Raw genomic sequence first — 21,201 nt, forward strand, 5'->3', positions numbered from 1 at the left:
AGTGCTTTCAGATGCCTAATAAAAAGCTTCAGGCCTGAATTTTTTTGATATTTAAGTGAGAAATTACCTCTTTCTCAAAAAACTACCATTACCTCAGAGGGAGCCGTTTCTCACAATGTTTGATGCTATCAACATCTCTCCAAGTTGTTTTTTATTCTAGCAATTATTTGGAGTAATTACCCAAAGTGTACAGGGCGTTTTATATAGATATGATTACAGTAAATCTGTAAATCTAATTTGTTAATTTATCTTCCTTTTATATCATTTTAATTATGTCTTTGCCGATCTATTTGATGAGGCTTAAGTTAATGAAGTCAGAAAGATTAGATAGTACATAGTTACAGAAATCAAGAAAGTTTTAGTTGGCTATTCATTCATTTTAAAGAACCTTTTTTTCATACCAACTGAGCTTTTCTGTTTGAACAGTTAAGGTTGGATTTTAAATTAATTTCATTAAAGTGGTTATCATACTACTAAGTTGTGACACAGCGATTTATAATTGAACGAAACAGTTATGTGACAATGTTGTTTAATTTGTATTATACATGTATTTTTTATTTATTTATTTTAACTTTGTTTAAAGACATGGCTTTGTTATGAACATTGGAGTATTGGTAATGTTGTCACTGTCTTTATGGGGGCTTTTTCTAGAATATAATGTCTAAACAAAAACCTGAAAGTTTCAGGACAAATTGTTGTTGTTGGATCTTTGAATACTGTAAAATACTGTAATTTTGTTTCAACTGAAATTATCAAGATAGCCATGCAAGGCATGAAAGATATCCAGTGGTTGTGTAATATTACTGATTAATTTGACTTTTAATGAGATCTCACAAGCCTCGCACACAATGGTGTAAACCAGACTCTTTTTTTTGGGGGGGGGGGGGGCAAGTTAAAAAAGAAATGTGATTTGTTTTTTTAATGAACAATTTTTTTAAGGGGTTTGCCCATTTAATGTATCAAATCATTAGTTTGTGTCTCTTTTGATTTCATTGGGGTGGCGTCAAGGGGGCTGAGCAGGGGGATTCCCTGCCACCTCACTCGCACACTTTGAAAATCTTTCATTGACATAATCTTTAAATCTAAGATACTGAATGTCAGATTGATTTTTTTCAAAATTTCACTAAATTTCATTTTATCATTGACACCAAAAGTAAAAAAAGTTTTTGTTTTTTTGCATGTGTTACTGCGAGATGAAGCATACAGTTGCACTACGGATAATTAAAGCAGTAGTATAAAGACTTGAAGATAAAAATTATCAACGCGTAATTTGTTTTTTATCCGTTTGAAAATGCGACAATAAGTTAATATTAGTATAAAAAAAGTTATTGAAACATTTTCTTTTAACATTTTGTTCAATGTTCAGATGTTTGACAATAAAAATGTTACTATTGTGCGCTCTTTGCAGAAAAGCATTTTAATTACTATCAAATATATGTAAATGTTAATAGTTTATTCTATTATGTCCATTTAATTTGAAAATTATGATATTAAATATTTCAGTAAGACACCAGGATACTGAAACTTACAGAGTTTGATTGTACTATGCTTGTCTTTTGTGGTGTGTTGTGGTCAAGTGGTAAAGGGCACCAAATTTAAGTTCTGGTTGCTAAGTCATGAGGGTGGGTTTGAATTTCGGTCATGACAATTGTATCCGCGAGCAAGACACTAAACTACGCTTCTATTCAACTACGGGTAATTGCTACCTGCGAGGGCAGAGATGGTTCATGTGATTGATTCAGCTAAGTGCGCTACATATTTGGCAGCATGGGCTGTCAAGGAGAGTGACCAGGGGTAATAATGTAAGAGCGCCATGAGTGTCCCTGAGGGATGGATCTGGACAACTATTATTACATAGAACAGCTATTGACCCATTTCACCCGACATCAGAAAAATCTTGAATGCGCCATACTGGTGGGCAATTTCACGGTGCGTTTTCATATATAACTATGCCGTGCGTTATGCAGTGAAGTGTTCATTTTAGGTGACGCAGCGGTAATACATGTAAACCTAACTGCCCACCAACTTGGTGAGCGTGGCATCAGTCGCCGCGTGTGATGCGCGTGCAAGGGGTCAATATTGAGGAGTTTCGTAATGACTCTTTGTGTTTCACAGATGGCTGTCACATTGGTTACATTTCTACTATTCGATACAGTACAGTACATAATTATAAACACACAAAACACTGATAATTTGTTTTATTTTATATTTTATTTTCTATGAATAAGGTGCAGTAATAATATATATCTTGAGTTGATAAAACATTAGACGGTTCATTTAACACAACACATTCACTTGAAACTCTCTATGCTGTTTTCTCTAAGGATTTCTCCATACTTTTACATTACACTTCTTAATTGAATTCAACACCTGTATTTCTTTCTTTATTTGTTTGTTTGTTTGTTTGTTTGTTTGTTTGTTTGTTTGTTTGTTTGTTTGTTTGTTTGTTTAGACGAGGTTCCAAACAAGGGAAGTGTGCAAAGCTCCTTTGAGGGCAACAGCCAATCTCTTTCATACAAACTCTGTTTTATGTTTATCATCTATGATTACGAATTGCACAAATCAATAAATTGTGATTCAGTAACTAGACTACAATACTTATTCTAGTCATTTAAAAACCAGCTGTCAGTTTGGTCGGATTCGAACCCATAACGTTTTGATTGCAATACCTGTAGTCTAACCGCTTGGCCATAAAATAAAGCTACTAGTTTGCTTTTCACCATAAATTTTATCACTGTAGTGGTAAAATTTATGATGAAAAGCAAACTAGTAACTTTATTTTACTAGTATTGAAACTAGATGTCAAACATGCATTTTAATACATGTACCCAATTTCAATAAGCATGTAAGCACAGAAGCTTGCTAAGCACAGCAAACTATTGCTTACCATAAATAGGTTACCAGCCGAAATACCATACCTTTATCACTAATTTGAGCGGTACCCCACTAATTTCTTGCTTAGCAAAGGAATATGCGTAAGCTCAAAGCTCAAGCTGGTGTTTCGAAATGGGCCGTAATGGTATGTTGAACAATACAGTCAACTCTCGTTATAAAAAGGTCGATGGGACCGGGCAAATTACCTCTTTACAACAGGAATGATGTTATAAAAGGACAGCAAAAGAAAGAAACGCAAAGAGAAATTGATAACGAGAGTCAACTGTATTGAGTTTTTGTCCAGTAGACTGGAGTGACACCTCAATCGGTTTATTTGACGAGGCAGAACAAAGGAGTAGAATAGTTCTGAGATTTACCCAGGATATTCCTCCCATTCTCTAAACAAAGGTACTTACTAATAGTTTATTATCTGCCTGATGCATATGAAGTGAAACAACAAGCATTATAAAGTGACATGGGTAGGCCTACCCGAGTAGTGATCACATGTCAGTTACCCTAGCCCTGGGCCAACTTCATAGAGACACTTAAGCACAAAATATTGCTTCATTAATTTTCTGCTAAGCAGAAATGAGCAGCATACCAGTCATACATTTTACTCGTGACATGGTAGATTGGCTGGTAACCTTATTCTGGTAAGCAAAATTTTGTTATGCTTAGCTGTTTGTGTGCTTATAAGCAACTCTATGAAATTGGCCCCTGATAATAGGCGACTCGTCCCAGAGTCTTCTGATGAATTTTTTTGTTATGGGTTGGTAGTGTATAAGCTTATGGGTGCTTTTGTTTAGCTTCCCTGGGTCGACCCCAGTCTGCCCCGGTACGTTCGAATAGCTTTGATCGGGCTCACCCGGGTCAGCTCCCATTAGTGCCCTGCTTGTGGAGTGGGTCACTTGGGGGTGACCTGAGTTACATGCCATCACCACCAGAGGGCGAGTGTGATCGTTCGATTAGCTCGTCAGGGGCTCACCCGAGTGAGCACTGCGGGGGCGACCCAGGGAAGCTTATCGAACGCACCCTATCAAGGGAACAGTAGGGCCTTATAATCCAGCTCTGAAAACAATCAGAGCATACTGATCATAACGTTGAGTTGGTAACCACTGGTTCTCTTCAGAACCGCAACACTACTCAAAAGAGATAGTCGAATGGGGCTACCACACAAACCTCTCAATAGACGTAATACTCCCACCATGCAAAGTTTCAAATCCTACTTGCAATTAAATATAAACGATATGCATCTCTGTTATGATAACACCATTCACTTTGTATTGTCATCCCGACTCCTTGAGCCTGCTCAATTCAGAACATTTACAATAGTTCTTTACTTTTTATCAGTAAAAAGTTATTCAAAACAAGTTCCATACAAAAACAACTAGTTGAAAAACTAGTTAAAAAAAAAGCTGGTCCAAAATATACAATATAACAATCTCAGTCAAACAGAAACTACAGATTTGTTAAAAAAATTAAAAATGAGGTGTCTTTCGCCAACCGAATATACAAATATATATTACTTCAAGGCACTGGACACTCTTGGTAATTACTCAAAAAATTGTTGGCGTAAAAACTTACTTGGTAATGAGCAGCGGAGATATAATAGTATAACAAATTGTGAGAAACGGCTCCCCCTGAAGAAACGTGTTTTGGGTAAAAGAGCAATTTCTCAATCAAAATATTTGATTTTGATAGAAGACTTGAGGCCTGAAGCACTTTTAGGTATCTGAAAACACACAAATTTGTGCAACAAGGGTGTTTTTTCTTTCATTTTTTGTTTGATCAACTTCGATGATCAATTGAGCCAAAATTTTCAAGGCTTGGTTATTTTATGCATTTTGTTGGGATACACCAAGTGAGGATACTGGCCTTTAACAATCACCAAAAATGTTCAGTGCCTTTAAAGGAACAATCTTGCACTTTATCTTTGAAATACTGACTTATCAGTTATCAACGATGCTAGACCAATTGTCTTTCTCACAATACTTTAAACAACGACAAATCAACACTAAGGAGACATTCAAACCATAACGAATTATTCTTCACCAAACTATATACATCTAAAAATGTAGCTAATAACATATAGATATTTACTTTAAAATATTTTCAAATTGACTAAAATGAGTTACATCACTTAAAGGAACATTAAAGAATAGGTTTTTGCTAACAAAACAGTCGCTGGCAGTGTTAGCTTTTTATGTAATCCACCATATACATAAACTGACAATTCTGTAGAAGTGTGAGATCGATCGCGGCCATCTTGGTCACGAGAAAATAGTACACATTGTGCACAACATCTATGTTAAAACAAAGGAACAAAACGCTAACTGAGGGATAAACTCCAAAGGGAAATTACTTTTTTCTTTTTTTTCTCATCAAATATGACATTTCGGACAGAAATATTTCAAGGGATGTTTTCTAGACCATGTACATTTTATGTAAATCTGTGATCTTAGACAATTGTTTTTCTTCTCACCAATTCTGTAATGTTCCTTTAACAAATGGTGGTAATAATAACAATATTAAATCATAAAGATCAATGCAGTGACCATCTAAACTGAAACATCAAACACAGGGCCCAATTTCATAAAGCCTGTAATAAGCACAAAAACTTGCTAAGCACAAAAAAGTATCGCTTAGCAGAATCATTTACCAGCTCAAAACACATAACGTTTGCATTGTTGTGGCCGGTGCCTTAATAAATATCTGCTAAGCAAAGAAATGTGTCAAGCAGTATTTTCTGCTTAACAGCTTAATGAAATTGGGTCCAGCTCTCTTTTCATATTCACATTGTTTGTTTACTTTAATATTTAAAACTTCTTGTATCAGATATACTTTTTATGTGCAAATAAACATAAATTGTCAAGATACATAAATATCTGCCAAGATTTGAGCTTCAGTGACAGTCATCATAAAAGCAACTCCTCTTACTGTAGTGGAATACTTGGTAACGAACATAACATCACATTTTTTCCACATACAATCCTAAATTTGCTCAAAATCAACTAAAAACGGAATGGTCACTTTGAGAGAAGTGCAACTTATAGAGTCAGACATGGTATTCTTCCCACTTTAGTATGATTTTCGATTTTTGTTGTTGTTAACTTCTAGAAAATTGTGATTAAATAGCATGAAACAAAGTCTATTAAAGCCTAAACAATGTGTACATCTAGATCAGCCTTTGTAGTGATAAAATGTTCCTCCGTTTCTTTTTACAAGAGCCAAAACATGCCTGTAGAATACACATTTTTTTATGTCTGATATTAGCAAATAATATCAATATATGTCCTCATTTCTCGTTGAAGTCATTCCCGTTATGCTTGGTCCTATTAATGACACTGGTTTATTTTACATCTCTGTCCTTGCTCTATGGTCACATTGATGTGTCTTACATGATGTTTAGGAATGCCATGATGAGAGCGCTAAGCAGTGTAGTCCAGCATAATGACATGACGTCACTACCATTGTTACCGTCACCAGTAGCAACTGCAGGAGACAGAAATAAATCATTGAATTTACTCAATCAAATACTAATGTTTTTTTTTTTCTGAATTTAATAAGAGCAGTTTGTGGTAGCACCATCTCATTTTGAGTAGTGTTGGTTCTGCGAGGTTCTGTGGTAAACAACTCAAAGTTTTGATCAGTTTGCTCTGATCATCTTCCTTGGCATTCTCCTCAAGACGAGCATTCTCTCAGCATTCTCCTGAAGACAATCAGAGCATCTGAACGAAACGTTGAGTGGTTAACCACCGGTTCTTTTCAGAACCACCACCACTCAATAGAGATATTCACATGGGTTTACCGCAAACCTCTCTTAGTTATACCTCCATCATGCAAAGTTTTAAATCCTATTTAATATTTTTTTTGAAGTTAAATTAATGTAAGAAATAATTGTAGCCTGTGAAAACAAATTCTAATTTTTCTTAAAAAATGAAAGTTCGCTACCCCACACTATAATGAAATTTGATTTGATTTAAGTAGTTATGGTAGTCAAGATCAGAGAGCATTTAGTTTTCTTCACAGTTGGCACGATGAGTTTAAATCTTATCTCTACACAAACATGGCAAACAAAAACTGTTCAGAAAATTTGTATCAAGCCTAATGATAATATTGTTGCATTGTATGCAGGTACTTTTTTATATGAGTTGAAGATGGGTTGGGGAAATACCTGATGAACTCCAAGTTCAAATGTAATTTGTCTCGCTCCAATTCTTTTAATGAAAACATTTAGGCCTACCCGCAGTTATATAGACAATAGTTTGCCCTATAGCCGGAGGGTAATAGTCCTATAGTTGTTGAATGGTTGATTTGGTTTGCATTTTTTCATTGTACACGAACATACAACCTCCTTTCAGATCTCTCTCTGCACAGGGTTCAAAATTTACACCCGACCATCTGCCAGAGGCCAGTGATTTCAGCACTGGGCCAGTAAGCTCATGAATCGACAAGTCAGGTCGTATATTTTTGTTCAAAATGCCGACTTTCAGTCTCTGATAAAGAACTTTCTGGTTTGCGTACTGAGAACTTGCCCATGAATTACAAATGGAATCAATCACTTCAACGGCTTGTATAAATTCAAATATTTCTTGTGACTGGTCTTGTAAGAAAAATTCTGGTCCTATATAAACATTTTAAGCTACCGGCCCTGTGGTCTTGTTGACTTTCTCCTGCTCCGTGTGCCACTATAAATTTGAGAAACGCTTCACTATGGTAATTCTCACTGACACTAATCTAAGACTTTGTTAGAGACGAAACGAAAGCCTGTTTTAGCTTTTAAGAAAGACTCTGCTAGGGTCGCCAATGAAAGTCTGTTTTAGCCTTCAAGATAAAAACGTCAGGCTAAAAAAAAAAAATTGTAATTAGTATTTGATAAATCAAAATGACCTTGTGAAATCTGAATGTTGAAACGTACCTGTTGGGACGCTACAAGCCTTGATGCAGATTTTATTGGTCACTGTTGGAGTTTGTCCGTGGTAGCCCAGAGTCATGGCTGCCTCATCAAATGATCCTCCATTAGTAGGGATCAACATATGTAAGCAATCGTTATCAGTAAATGCTAAATCCTGTTGGCCAATTACAAAGAAAGAATGAGGATTAAAGGCACCGTACATGTTTGGTAATTATCAAAGACCAGTCTTCTCACTTGGTGTATCCCATCATAAGCATAATTAATAACAAGCCTGTGAAAATTTGGGCTCAATCGGTAATCGAATTTGCGAGAAAATGATGAAAAAAAATACCCTTGTTGTTTTGTGTGCTTTCGGATTGGAATAAAACACTTCTAGCTAGAAGTCTTATATTATCTTAGTGAGAAATTACCTCTTTCTCAAAAACTACTTTACTGAAGAGGAAGTCATTTCCTACAATGTTTTATACTATCAACAGTTCTCCAATGCTCATTTCTAAGTAAGTTTTTAAGTTAATATTTGTTTTGAGTAAGTAGCAAACGTGTACTTTCCCTTTAAGGCCGGTTTAATCCCATTATGAGATTTATACATGAAACAACAATTGACCATCAACAAGTAAAAAGTAGCATGTTTGTAAACATCAAATTCACAAAATAGTATACAGTAAATGCGATGCGATCAAGCAACATCAGTCATTTGTTGACCCTAGTCACTGACCCTTGTCATTTAAATTTTGTTGATACGTGTAATAAGAGCATGATCTATGCCTAAATACTGTTAAATACTGTTAAAAACCCCGTGGTTATACCACCTTTGGGTCAGAAAGGTGAGAGAGAAAAACTGACAAAAGGGGTTTAAAGCCGAGATGTTTATTGAAAATTCATTTGCAAATTGTTGCTTTCAATACTTACGTTAACCCCCTTTTTTGATGTTATTCAGGAAGGAAGTTGCTATTATGAAATAGATATATTTTTGTCGAAACGTTCACCATTCTACCATCATTACCTTTAAACCATGTAGAGTAAGTTTGATGTAAATCTGTGGGTGCCTGTGTTTTGTCTCATACAAAAAGTACTCAACCCCTGTTAAAGCTAGTGCTTTATATAAAAAAGAAAGTTTAAAATCTTGTATAAAACTTAAGATAAATGTCTTGGCTGTGTTAGACTAACCTGCATGTCTTTAGTGTCTCTGGCTCGGGTGAATGCAATGGTCATCAAGCCATTATTATATGAAGCAGAAACCTCTTCAAGATTGTTGGTGGTATCAATAACCACAGCACCTACGCTCTTACCACCAAGGAAACGATCTTCCACGGCTACTTCACCATTTGCTTTAACATATGCAATAACAGCATCAGATCCAATCTGTATTGACAAGAAAGTTAAATAGAAAAGCAGTCCTTAAAGAGGTTGTACCAAAGTATTAACACTTCTTTACAAAGACACTGGACACGTTTGGTAATTGTCAAAGACCAGTCTTCTCACTTGGTGTATCTCAACATAGGCATAAAATAACAAACCTGTAAATATTTGAGCTTGATTGGTCGTCGGAGTTGCAAGAGAAAAAAAACCAAAAAAAAAACAAACAACCTAGTGTGCCTTCAGATGCCTGAAAAGACTTCAGGCCTGAAGTCTTTTTCAAACTGAAATATTTTAGTAGGAATTACCTTTTTCTCAAAAACTACGTTACTTCAGAGGGAGTCATTTCCAGTGTCCAGTGACTTTTTAAAAAAATCAAAATTATTTAGCAGTGTTCCAAATGCATTACACAATTTTTGCAAAAAGGCATTTAGTATCATTACTAATCGCACTTCATTTTTATTAAAAAAAATTAGGACAAAAATTAGTGGACTTTCAGGACGCTTGGTGGCAGCAGACTTACCGGGTAAAATCCATTGTTCTCGGTAATGTGCGCATGCTCAGAACTACGTAAAAAATGGACATTTACCTGGTAAGTCTGCTGCCACCTAGCGTTCAAAAATCTCCTAATGGTGTTCATATTTTTGAATCTTGATTTTTAGCACAAAAAGATATCGACTAAAAATCAGTGTAACAGAGCATCTAATAGTCTCCGTGCTTCAGCTTGAATACAAAGTTGAGTAGTTGTTTGTTGATTAATTTCCACTAAAGTAAACAACAAGTCATAGAACATTGACTTTGAAGAAAATAATTATTACACATATTGAGCTGAGGGCCAAAACCCATAGGGCTTGTATCGATGACTCTAGGCGCAAATGGGAAAAGGGGTGTATTCATGCACTGATCTTTTTTTTTTGCAAAAAGGAAAGAAAATAGCAATCAAAATAGTTCATTGGATGAGCAGAAATCTTTGTAAGTCTTGCGACATACCATTTGACCTAGCTCTGAGAAGCCCACTCCGGTCCATTTATTCACGTCGGTCTTTGCAGCGATGTTAAATTGAATCTTGTCACTGGGAGCATCATAAGTCCATGTCATCATGTAGTTGCATGCATCTCCTTGACAATTCATAGGCTGTGAGTACATCCCAGTACACGGACCATCCATAGGTGGTGGTGGTGCTTCAGGATCAACTGTATAACAAACAAAGTTGCAAAGTATATTTCATGAATTGCTTTGTATTGTTGGAGTTTGCTGTTATTTTCCAATAATCTTTTTACTGATTTATTTCAAAAGTGTGGATGCAAATTCAATCATTTGATTGTGATGTTCTTTTTTAGAACTGCTATGCTCTAAAACTTGTAAAACCCAATTTAAAAGTCTAACGTTGATAACACATTTGGTTCAAAAGTTGTGAAAGTAGGAGCATGCCAGAGAATAATACTGAGAAAAAGGGATGTAAAGTCGATTTGTTCATTCAAAATACATTAGCACAATTGATTTCAGTGCTAATTTGACCCCCCTATTGATGTTATTTAGGAAGGAACTTGCCAATATAAAATGAAATATTATTGCCGTTTCAGTTTACAAAAAAAATGTTTTCGAAAATTTCACTCCTGTTTTACAAACAAAGAGGGACCAAGAGTTGGAGCTGAAAAGTTGATGTAGTGTTTGCATGGTATGCAAAGCTTGTTTGTCCATACTAACCAGGGGTAGAGTCATACTAACAAAAAAGTCTGGAACTTGGATACAATTAGTTCAAAGGTATGTTGAAATGATGGCATTTCTACCTTTGGTAATCCATGGGGTTATAGATTCCAAGGGGCTTTTGGAAATAGTATCCAAAGCACTAGAGAAGTAGACCAAAGAGCAGGATTTCTTTATATGTGGAAAAAAATATCGTCTGATTTTCTTCACCAGGCCGGCACAAAAAGTCTGAATTCAGATAAAAGTCTGAAGAATCTCATCCCTGACTAACATTTCCAACAGTCAAGCTTGATCGCATCACAAATTATTATAATACAGCAATTAAATTAATCAGTAGAAAAAGTCATCACAAATTTTGATCAAAGCAAAAAAGTGCTATTTTTTTTTCATGTTTTAACATGTAAAAAGTAGTTTTAGTCAAGCCTATACCAGACACTTACCGAAAAAGTCAAAATTTGGGACTTGGCCACGTTGGTCTTGAGTTGTACCGTGGTACTTCAACTCAAAACGCTTATAGAAGCGTTGGTCGCCAGTGCATAACTCAATACCGCTAGGTGGACTATGTACATAATGACCGGCCTCCTGACCTCGAGCAAAGATGACATGCATTGGACCTCTGGTAATACTATGATCCGACATCTCTGTAGCTGTAAAAGCAAATCAAGAAAAAATAATCATTCATAATACTGCACCAACACGATTTTTGTAGTCTCAAAAATAGTTTACCAATCTTTATTTATAATTCTTGGTAATAATGCATCAGTTGAACATGTAGCACAAAAATGCCATACTGATGGTGTTATTGTCACTGTTACTTGCACAGAATCAAACTGAATGTGGTTTTTATTTAGCTGTAAATGTCAGATGAGTCACACCCCCCACCCCCCACCATAAACACAATTCAACAACTGAATGATTTTTCGTTAGGCCTGTTGGATCACCAAGAATGAAGAGACATAAAAACTTTGATCCATGAATGAATGGTTATGCGTTTTATGCACATGCAACCTCTTATGTCAACAGTAAAGTTATCCTTTCCTGTTAAAGAATCATTCATAAATACCTCAGACAGTTTCGCTATTCCTATTGGTGGAGAGCGCGTCACGTGGGTGTGTATAAACCTTTGTTTATGACCGGTAAAAAGTGTTAATTCATGGGCGTGACACGCGACCTTGCACCTGTTCTTATTTCATAGCTGGAGGGGTGTTGTGTTGAAAGAAATAATTTAACAATTATAATTTTTGCATTTATTTTACTTTTTGACCAAAAAGTGATGATGTTTTTGATCGAAAAGTTATTTATGAATGGGAATCAAAGAATCAAAGTGTGTTGAATCGGTTTTCAACTAGTGGTTTAAACCCGCCGAGGCCTGGTTCTTTAATTTACCTCGACTTCGTCTCAGTAAAACTATCAAGAACCAGGCCTCGTTGGGATTAAACCACTAGTTGAAAACCTCTTTACTGCACATTGATTCCCTTATTCTTCCGCCCCCCTGTACCTATATTCAATTGTTTTCACATCTACAAAATTACAGCGGATTTATACAGCAACTCACATGTAAGTTTTTTGCGAAACACGACGATGGTATGATCTGGGTTCTCTTTCCCTCCTGCCGCAGTAAGATCCTCGGTACCTCCATAGAAGCTGTCATAACGAGGGGTGGAACGATCCCTTGTGTAGTAATCACCAACTCGAGAACTGTCGCCATCGACCATACCGATCACTATATCTACACAGTCCATGGGATGCAGGGGACCTATAGGGAAAAAAATAGTCATACAAAGATGTTTACTCTAAAAGTGAAGTCAAAAAGTGAAGTAAATTGTTTACTGACAATGAGCCACCACTCCTCCTAAAAGAAATTTTACCCAAGGTTGTACCCGCAAGTTTACTATTAATATTTATATAGTATACTCTTAAAGACAGTGGACACTATTGTAACTGTCAATAACCAGTCAATTACCAATTGTGTCCACTGCCTTTAATGCTAACAATTATTTTGAGTAATTACCAATTGTGTCCACTGTTCCAAAAACTTCAAACATAATTGTTTTCCTCAAGCTTGGTGAAAACACATTTTGTTTTTATAGTACACTTAAAATATTTACAGGGCATGTTTTTGTTAACAAAACAAATTGAAAAACTATTACAGACAAGACAACAAAACACATAATTATCCTTTAATTTTCATTCTTTTTTCAGGCAAAGAGTGAAGTAAATTGTTGACAAATTGTTGCCTTACTGTGAAAAAAAAGTCAAAGAATACGTTTTCCTCAAGCTTGGTAAAAGATGAAAACACATTTTATGGACTTTCAAACTACACTTAACATATTCCCAGGGCAGTTGGAGGATGTGTTTTTTTCTGCTGGTTGGCTTTGTCATATCAACATGATAAGTATCATGAATTTCTATATTTTATTGTTTTTCTAAGTCACAGAATAGAAATTAGAATAAGCCATTAAACTTGCATAGTTTATGGTTGAGTGATGTACGAGCCTGATGGGCACAATGAAATGTTCATAATCCCAACCATACTGTTGCTACACCATGGTTGTTAGTGTGCCACATTCCCAGCATGAATAAACTATTACCTGTATCTGAGGTACCAGGATATATAGAGTGCGTTCGTTTAGCTTCCCTGGGTCTACCCCGTGGTGCTTACTCGGGTGAGCCCCTGACAAGAGCTAAATGAACGACCACTCATCGCTCTCGTAGTGACGCCGTTTACCTGGGGCCAGCCCCCAAGTGACCCACTCCACAAGCAGGGCATTGTGGGGGCTGACGTCAAAAGCTATTCGAACGCACCGGGGCAGACCGGGGATGACACAGGGAAGCTAAAGGAACGCACCCATAGTCTATTCATTAAACACTCTACCAATGAATTTATGTTCAATTTAGTAGCCTGGTAAATGCCTGTGTAATTTTGCTTTACTCCTGATAGACATAGTTATGATGTACTTTTATCATTTATTCTTCTCAATTTTGGGAGGTTTTAAAGAAATAAACCAATATTAAATAAAAGTAAATAAATAATTACTGTCTTTTAAAACTATTCTAAGTAAAGATAAGAACTTTATTATCACACACAGGGGAATTTAAAACTGGCCTTGATTCAAACAGTAGGCTACAGACAAAACACTAAACATTTTAGAACATTAGACAGACAGATTGATTAAAAAGAAACAATTAATTCAGAACATAAAGAATAAAAATGTGTTTTAGGTGTGGATTAAAAAATAGGCTACAATTTGTTTATGCTTTTAGTGAATTTATTTGTCATTTAACTATTGTTTTTTTGGGTCAAGTATAATGCTAATTTTCTTATCTGTATTTTCCCCTGCTTTTCTTTCCATTGTTTGTTGTTTTCGTGTTAGTTCATTGTGTGTGTGCTTTGATGTGTCAGGTCTAATTTAAACTTCCATCTTCTTTATATTATTCTCTTTCTTTCTTATCATTGTTTGCTGTTTTAATGTTAGTTCATTGTGTGTTTGTTTGATGTAACACTTACCTAGAGCTGGTCCTTCTGGTTCACCTATGGATCAGGACAAAATTACCAGACAAACAGTTAATATCAGAGAAATATCACGAAGGAGTAATGGTTAGTGCTTTGATAAAGCTAAATAAGTTCAACCCTAGCAAAGAAAACATTCACCAAATAATATTAAATGCCCCAACTTGGCCCCCCCCCCATAGTTGGTAACATTTATTTTTAAAAATGTGTGAAAAACATCACAAAGGGTTATGGTTAATGCTTTGATAAAGGTAAATGAATTCAACATTGACAAGGAAATCATTCACCAAATAATATTGGTGACCAGAGGCCTACATAGACCCCCAGTTGGCAAATTTTCCCTAAAAATTGTGTGAACCACCACAAAGGATTATGGTTAAGGCACTGGACACCTTTGGAAATCGTCAAAGACCAGTATTCTCACTTGTTGCGTCCCAGTATATGCATAAAAATAACAAATCTGCGAAAACTTTGGGCTCAATTGGTCATCGAACTTGCAAGAGAATAATGAAAGAAAAACACTCTTGTTGCATTACTTTGTGTGTTTTCATGTGCATATAATAAAAGGCTTCAGATTTTTATTTTATGGGGAGAAATTATATCTTTCTCGAAAACTACATCACTTCAGAGGGAGCTGTTTCTCACATGTTTTGTCCATAACCTTTGTGCTTTGATAGAGCTAAATGAATTGAATATTGACAATGAAATTATTTACTAATATTATTTGGTGACCATGTTGGCCCCCCAAGTTGGAAATGTGATGAAGAGTTCACACATTTTGCTACGAATGGATATGACACAATGAGTATAGCCAGAAATAGACTTCAACTATTATCACAATGAAAGAACTCACAATAACGGTTCAATTGCATGAACTTCACTTGTCAACTTTTGTGTCTTTTCATTCCGTAAATGTTCAGACAATTTTAGGCTTCATACTGTACGGTAGACCCATAAGTTGTCTCTTTGCAACATTCAACCATGTCCTTTGACAAAAGTCTTGGCTTTTGAGTATCCAGCCGTAGACTCCAACTTGATCACAATGAAAGAACTCGCAATAACGGTTACATTGCATGAATTTCACTTGGCAACTTTTGTGTCTTTTCATTCAGTAAAAGGTTGGAAGTTTAAACATTTAAACTGCACTGTATGTGAACTTTGCTTACAATAAGCGTGACCGTTTACATTCTTTGGCTAGTCTGGCAGGCAAGATACTGCGCTGGTCATATGGGAAAAGAGACATTTTGTGTCATAATCAATCCAAGAGTTATGAAAGTAAAAAGTGGACAAGTTTTGAGATGTGCCCCCTTTCATCATATCAAAAGTTTATAAGAACATAGACAGTGCATGATCTCCATAAAATATAAGAGTGTATGTTTTTTTCCATTGAGCTGTGTACAAATTGTGCCTGCAGGAAGTCCAGGCTCTCTTGTAAACATGTGATGTCACAGATCACAATCGTCTATAAAGTTGTCCCTTTGAATATTCAACCACGTCATGGTGATTTACAAAAGTCTTGGCATAAAATAAGATCTGTGTTCCTCCATAGTTTTTTTTTTTTTTTTTTTTTGCATTTTTTGAAACACTATTTTATTTTTCAGTATGTATGGATTAGTTACAAACAGTAACTTTCAACATAAGTAGGATTTGAAAACTTTGCATGGTGGAGTATCCCCTAAGAACATTTTGTGGTGACACCGTGGGAATATCTCTTTTTGAGTATATAGTGTTGGTTCTCAAAAGAACTGGTGGTTAACTTTCAACATGTATCAGCAGTTTTAGTAGTTGCTCATTGACAATTAGGCTCAACTCAACTGTGAAGGGGATATTGTGTTCAGGTAAAACAAAATAAAGTGCACGCATAGATGCTGGTACACTGGAAAATCATCTCTAAATGAGTTGGGGTATTTGTTTTTCAGAACCATTCCCAACTCATTAGAGATAGTCATTACATGGTGTTACCGCAAACCTTTCCATACCGTATTTCAACCATGCAAAGTTTCAAATCCTACAAAGTCAATGGTGTCTTATGAATGTGTCCGCCACTAAAATGCTAATTGAAATGAGGAGAGTACCTTCTGGTTCGCCCTCCGGTTCTGCAGTAGGTTCTGCACCCGGCTCTGCAGTAGGTTCTGCACCCGGTTCTGCAGTAGGTTCTGCACCCGGTTCTGCAGTAGGCTCTGGTTCGCCCTCAGGTTCTGCACTCCCGCCTTGACCTCCAGGGACGCACATATTATCCATTTCATGAGAGTCACGAATGACACGCAGAGATCGAACAGATCGACGCCGACGATTTCCCTACACAGACAAATACAAAGTATGAACGATAACAGAATAACAAATACCAAGCGAGGTGTAAACATCTTTTAGATTTGGATGTATATTCTCAACACTCTTATATTAGAGCCAAACGTGAAGAGAGAAAACAATGAACAAGTTTCAGTTATAGATGTGGGAGGAAAACCCCCGAGAATTATAGCAGGGAAAACCCACGAAGTCAAGTAGGGACTGAAAACCCTTTCCATATATAGTGCCACCAGTTTATTACGAGCACAGATATAAGATGAGTAGGGTGATGGCCTTAGCTTTCGATCCAAACCGGACCTTCTTCAGAGGAATGAAACAAGTACAAACAAGCACGATAAAAAGAAATAAAAGAACGATTATATTGAATTTTCTGCGTACAAAACACAGGTATCTGATTTTTTAAAGGTCAAACAAAAAGACACTGTATCTTATGTACCTATGCAAAAAAGTCAATGAAGCTACATGTAAGTTTTTATAGTTGCTGATAAGTGTATAAAAATTTTACTGTATTTTTGTCCCCCCTTTTTTTTCTTTTCTTAATATGATTTAAAGACAACGGACACTATTGGTAATTGTCAAAGACCAGTCTTCTCACTTGGTGTATCTCAACATATGCACAAAATAACAAATCTGTGAAAATTTGAGCTCAATTGGTCGTTGAAGTTGCAAGACAATAATGGAAGAAAAACCACCCACAAGTTGTGTGCTTTACAGATGCTTGATTTCAAGACCTCAAAATCTAATTGTGAGGTCTCGAAACAAAATCAGATTCAAATTTAGTGAGAAATTACTTCTTTCTCAAAAACTACTTTACTTCAGAGGGAGCTGTTTCTCACAATGTGTTATATTATCAACAGCTCTCCATTACTTGTTACCAAGTAAGGTTTTATGCTAATAATTATTTTGAGTAATTACCAATAGCATCCATGCCTTTAATGTAAGTTCTGTAATATTATAAATCATAATAAAAGCATACTCTCTAAATGCAAAAGAGTGAAAAACACCACTCTTTACATTTCGAGCTGTCCCTCATATGGCTCTTCAAAAATAGTGGTGGTTATTTCACTCTTTTAGAGGGGTTTCACTCCAGGACTGAGAGAAAAAAATCACTCAAAAAGATGCAAACTTCAATCTAAAAGAGTGGAAGACCACTCAAAAAAGAGTTGTCCCTCATACGGCTCTTCAAAGAGTGCCTTTTCACTCTTTAACATTAAGAGAGTATGGCAGGCATTTACCCCCTCCTGCCCAGCCTACGGTTTGTACACTTGTGAAAATGTAGATAATTCATAATTTTGCCCCTCACAGGACACCAGAAATCTCTCTGAACCTGCAGGCAATAATTAAAGCCTATAGAATGATTGTTGAACATTGATTACGTTTACCATGGTTGCTGGTGTGGCTGGTGGCTCTGTCTCGGGTTCTCCTTCTGGGGATGCACCTGACCAATAAGCTACTGGGAAGTTACGACATGTACCATTCATACCTGCAAAGGATAAACATCAATAGTATTACATCAATTTTGGTTTTACTCTTACATCGGTGTCTGTATACTTTCCAGAGCTCTGTGAATTCACAGGCATATTACTTGGGTGGGATTCGAACCCACAACCTTTGCACCTTCTTGAGCAGTGTCTTACCAACGAGACCACCAAGATTGCCCGGAAGCTAGAGGCAGTTTGATTTAGTAGACATTAAATTCACATCGGGGATTAAGAATCATAAATTTGGTTTTACCCTTATCTTTATTTCGATGCAAATTTAACATCTTTTAAAGGGTCTGGGGTGGATTTCACAAAGAGTTGGGACTAGTCTTATCTCGAGTTAGGACCAGTTACTCGTCCTAACTTAGGTCTATCAAGTGAAATCGACCCCTGGGTACTTTTTGTCGGACCAAAAACACAATGTCCTACGCAATCTTTACAAAATCTATTATACAAATTACACTAATGACCTTGTAGTCCTGAGCAGATTATAGACTCTTGTAAAGGCATAATGTTGTTTTAGACCTGTCACATATGCAGTAACATCTCATCAATTCTTACATTAACAATAAATTGCTTACCATTTCACAATTTTCCAAAGATCACAAAATGCCTTTAAGGTCATGTATTTGTTGTACAATATTGCTTTGTAATGAGGAAGGTTTTAGAAAGCCATGGTTACAAGATAACAAGAAACATAGTAACATGTTTTTTTTTAAATTTCTATCTTCAAATTACTTGATGTAAACCATTGTTCGTCTTGATAATCAAATTAAGATAAGATGTGCCAGAGTTTTGTGGGTCTTCTTTTTGACAATTTCATAGGCTCGATTGAACATGATAACAATAATATTGTTGTGTATGCCTGCCAGTCAAGTATGATAGATGAACTATAGCACTGTAAGCATCTCTAGCTTAAAGGAAAGTGTCAATTTCCTCTTGAACTATGACCACCATTACTTCTACTTGAATTTTTGGTGGGTTTTTATTAAGTTTTTTTTTTTTATTAATAGATACACTAAATCTTGTTATCTTTTGGGACAAAAATTATTGATGCTCTGAATAATGATATAAAATTAATCTTATTTATTATGTAATCTTCAGTGAGTTCGTCTCCAATTAAATTAGAAAACTAATAAGCAATTTAATAATTATAATGTAGACAGAATTTTTTTTTTAGTAATTACAATGAATAACTTGAAAGAAATATCTATCTGAGCATTCATAGCAACAACTTCTTGCATCTGATGAAGTTATTGCTACAAAGCTACAACTGCAACTGCGATACTGCGGATGCGCATACTGCGAATGCGACAAAAGTGCGGTTCCAATTTTAACGTCACAAATTTGCAACAAATAATTCCCGACAGTTGAAATGTGCTCCCCTCCTGCAAAATATTCTTTGCAAAAAAAAGCCTGGTGGCGTCAAAATATGCTTTGCATTCGCATTTGCAGGAAGTGTATGAACCGGGCTTAGAGTCAATAAGGCACTTCAATTTATTTTCCTTTCTGTAATAACCTGACTACCAATCAGCTATCCACCACTTATAATAATTATAATTAATGTAGAAAGCTAAATCATGATAGTAATTGTAGCAATTAGGTAGATAACGATGATGAATATGTATTGTACCTTGAGGCCGCCAGCCGAAGCCCATCCAGCTCTTTCGAGTGGATTTAACCACTACTTCAACTTCATTTGAACTCTGTCAAATTAACAATTTCAAAATGTTGTATTATGGATAAGGTATTTTTTATTTTGTATTTGAAATGGTTTATTCACAATAAAAAAATATATTCGCGGCCAGAGCCCGAATTAAAACATTTGTATATGAACAAATTAAAAAACTTTAAATACAAAAACAAGATTGGAATTAACAGAGAAATCAAAGAGAAAAAAATTAGAAAAAAATGAAAATAATAATAATAATAATAATAATAATAATAATCCAAACGATAATTGTTGAGCCCAATAATAGCAAAATGTTTCAGTACTGGACACCTTTGGTTATTGTCAAAGACCAGTACTTGGTGTATTCCAACATATGCATAAAATAATAAATCTGTGAAAAAATGGGCTCAATTGGTCATTGAAGTGGCAATAAAATAATGAAAGAAAAAGTACCGTTGTGTGGTTTCCAATGCCTAAAAAAAAGCTTCATTTAAGCCTGAAATCTTTTAATATTTGAGTGAAAAAATTACCTCTTTCTTTACACTGTTTTCAGTCACTGTTAAAAACTCAATTGTTTGAAGCTGCTTATTTGTAATCTGCTAACTTGTAATCTATATTTCACTCATTATATATAACATTGTTCTCTTTATGAGCTTAGGTTTTTTTTTGTTCTAGTTGCTTTACAAAATGTCTTTATTATTATTAATACATTTTCACATGCTAAAATAATTTTTGTCTCATTTTCAGTGAGACGAAAATTATTTTCATGACATTGTTTTACTCATTTCTCAAAAACTACAGCACCTCAGCAAGTAATAATTTCAGGGAAGCTTTCTACTATCATTATCGTCAAACTGTATAAGTTAAGGGTAAATCTGTGGACATTGTGTTTTTTGTCCTACAAAAAGTACATGTACTTTCCCTTCATGACTGACATTTGATGCATGTAACACTTCACTCCTGAAACAATTGGACCCAGAGGTTGTTTCGTAATCATAGCTGTATAAAAACATGATCCCACTAGAACAATAAATTGCAAATGAATGCCCCTTATTTTTGACCGCGCGAGGGCGCTATAAATAGTATTTTGATCACTTCCGGGGGTACACGCGAATCGCCCTGCACAAATTAATAGGCGTTCTGTCACTTTTGTTGCGCCGTAGTTTCAATTTGCTTTAGAGGTGGATTATAACGGCTCCTTTAAAAGTCTTATTGTCTGTGATGGATTAGATGTCTGTGGTTATAATGTGTTCCAATCTTTAAAAACTGTTTTGCGTATGAATGAATATACCCCCGGAAGTGATTGAGAGCGCCCTCACGCGGTCAAAAATATGGCCCATTCCTCCAAGTTGCTTCTGAATGATTTAATAAACAGAGA

The 21,201-nt window shown here is 35.7% G+C and overlaps 1 protein-coding gene across 1 annotated transcript in view; it reads right to left on the reverse strand.

The window, feature by feature from the left end:
- Positions 1 to 5,620: 5,620 nt before the first annotated feature.
- LOC117297691 overlaps positions 5,621 to 21,201 on the reverse strand; it is a 36,803-nt gene continuing 21,222 nt past the window's right edge. Inside the window, exons 8-17 of the mRNA XM_033780838.1 lie at positions 19,785 to 19,857; positions 18,053 to 18,153; positions 16,439 to 16,661; positions 14,361 to 14,384; positions 12,408 to 12,608; positions 11,293 to 11,499; positions 10,136 to 10,338; positions 8,957 to 9,151; positions 7,793 to 7,943; positions 5,621 to 6,366 (exon numbers count right to left, since the gene is read on the reverse strand). Coding sequence (XP_033636729.1) covers positions 6,269 to 6,366; positions 7,793 to 7,943; positions 8,957 to 9,151; positions 10,136 to 10,338; positions 11,293 to 11,499; positions 12,408 to 12,608; positions 14,361 to 14,384; positions 16,439 to 16,661; positions 18,053 to 18,153; positions 19,785 to 19,857 — 1,476 coding nt within the window. The 3' untranslated portion in view covers positions 5,621 to 6,268. The remainder of the gene's footprint in view (positions 6,367 to 7,792; positions 7,944 to 8,956; positions 9,152 to 10,135; positions 10,339 to 11,292; positions 11,500 to 12,407; positions 12,609 to 14,360; positions 14,385 to 16,438; positions 16,662 to 18,052; positions 18,154 to 19,784; positions 19,858 to 21,201) is intronic.

Source organism: Asterias rubens, chromosome 12 (genome assembly GCF_902459465.1).
Source record: "Asterias rubens chromosome 12, eAstRub1.3, whole genome shotgun sequence".
NCBI classification, from domain to species: Eukaryota; Metazoa; Echinodermata; class Asteroidea; order Forcipulatida; family Asteriidae; genus Asterias; species Asterias rubens.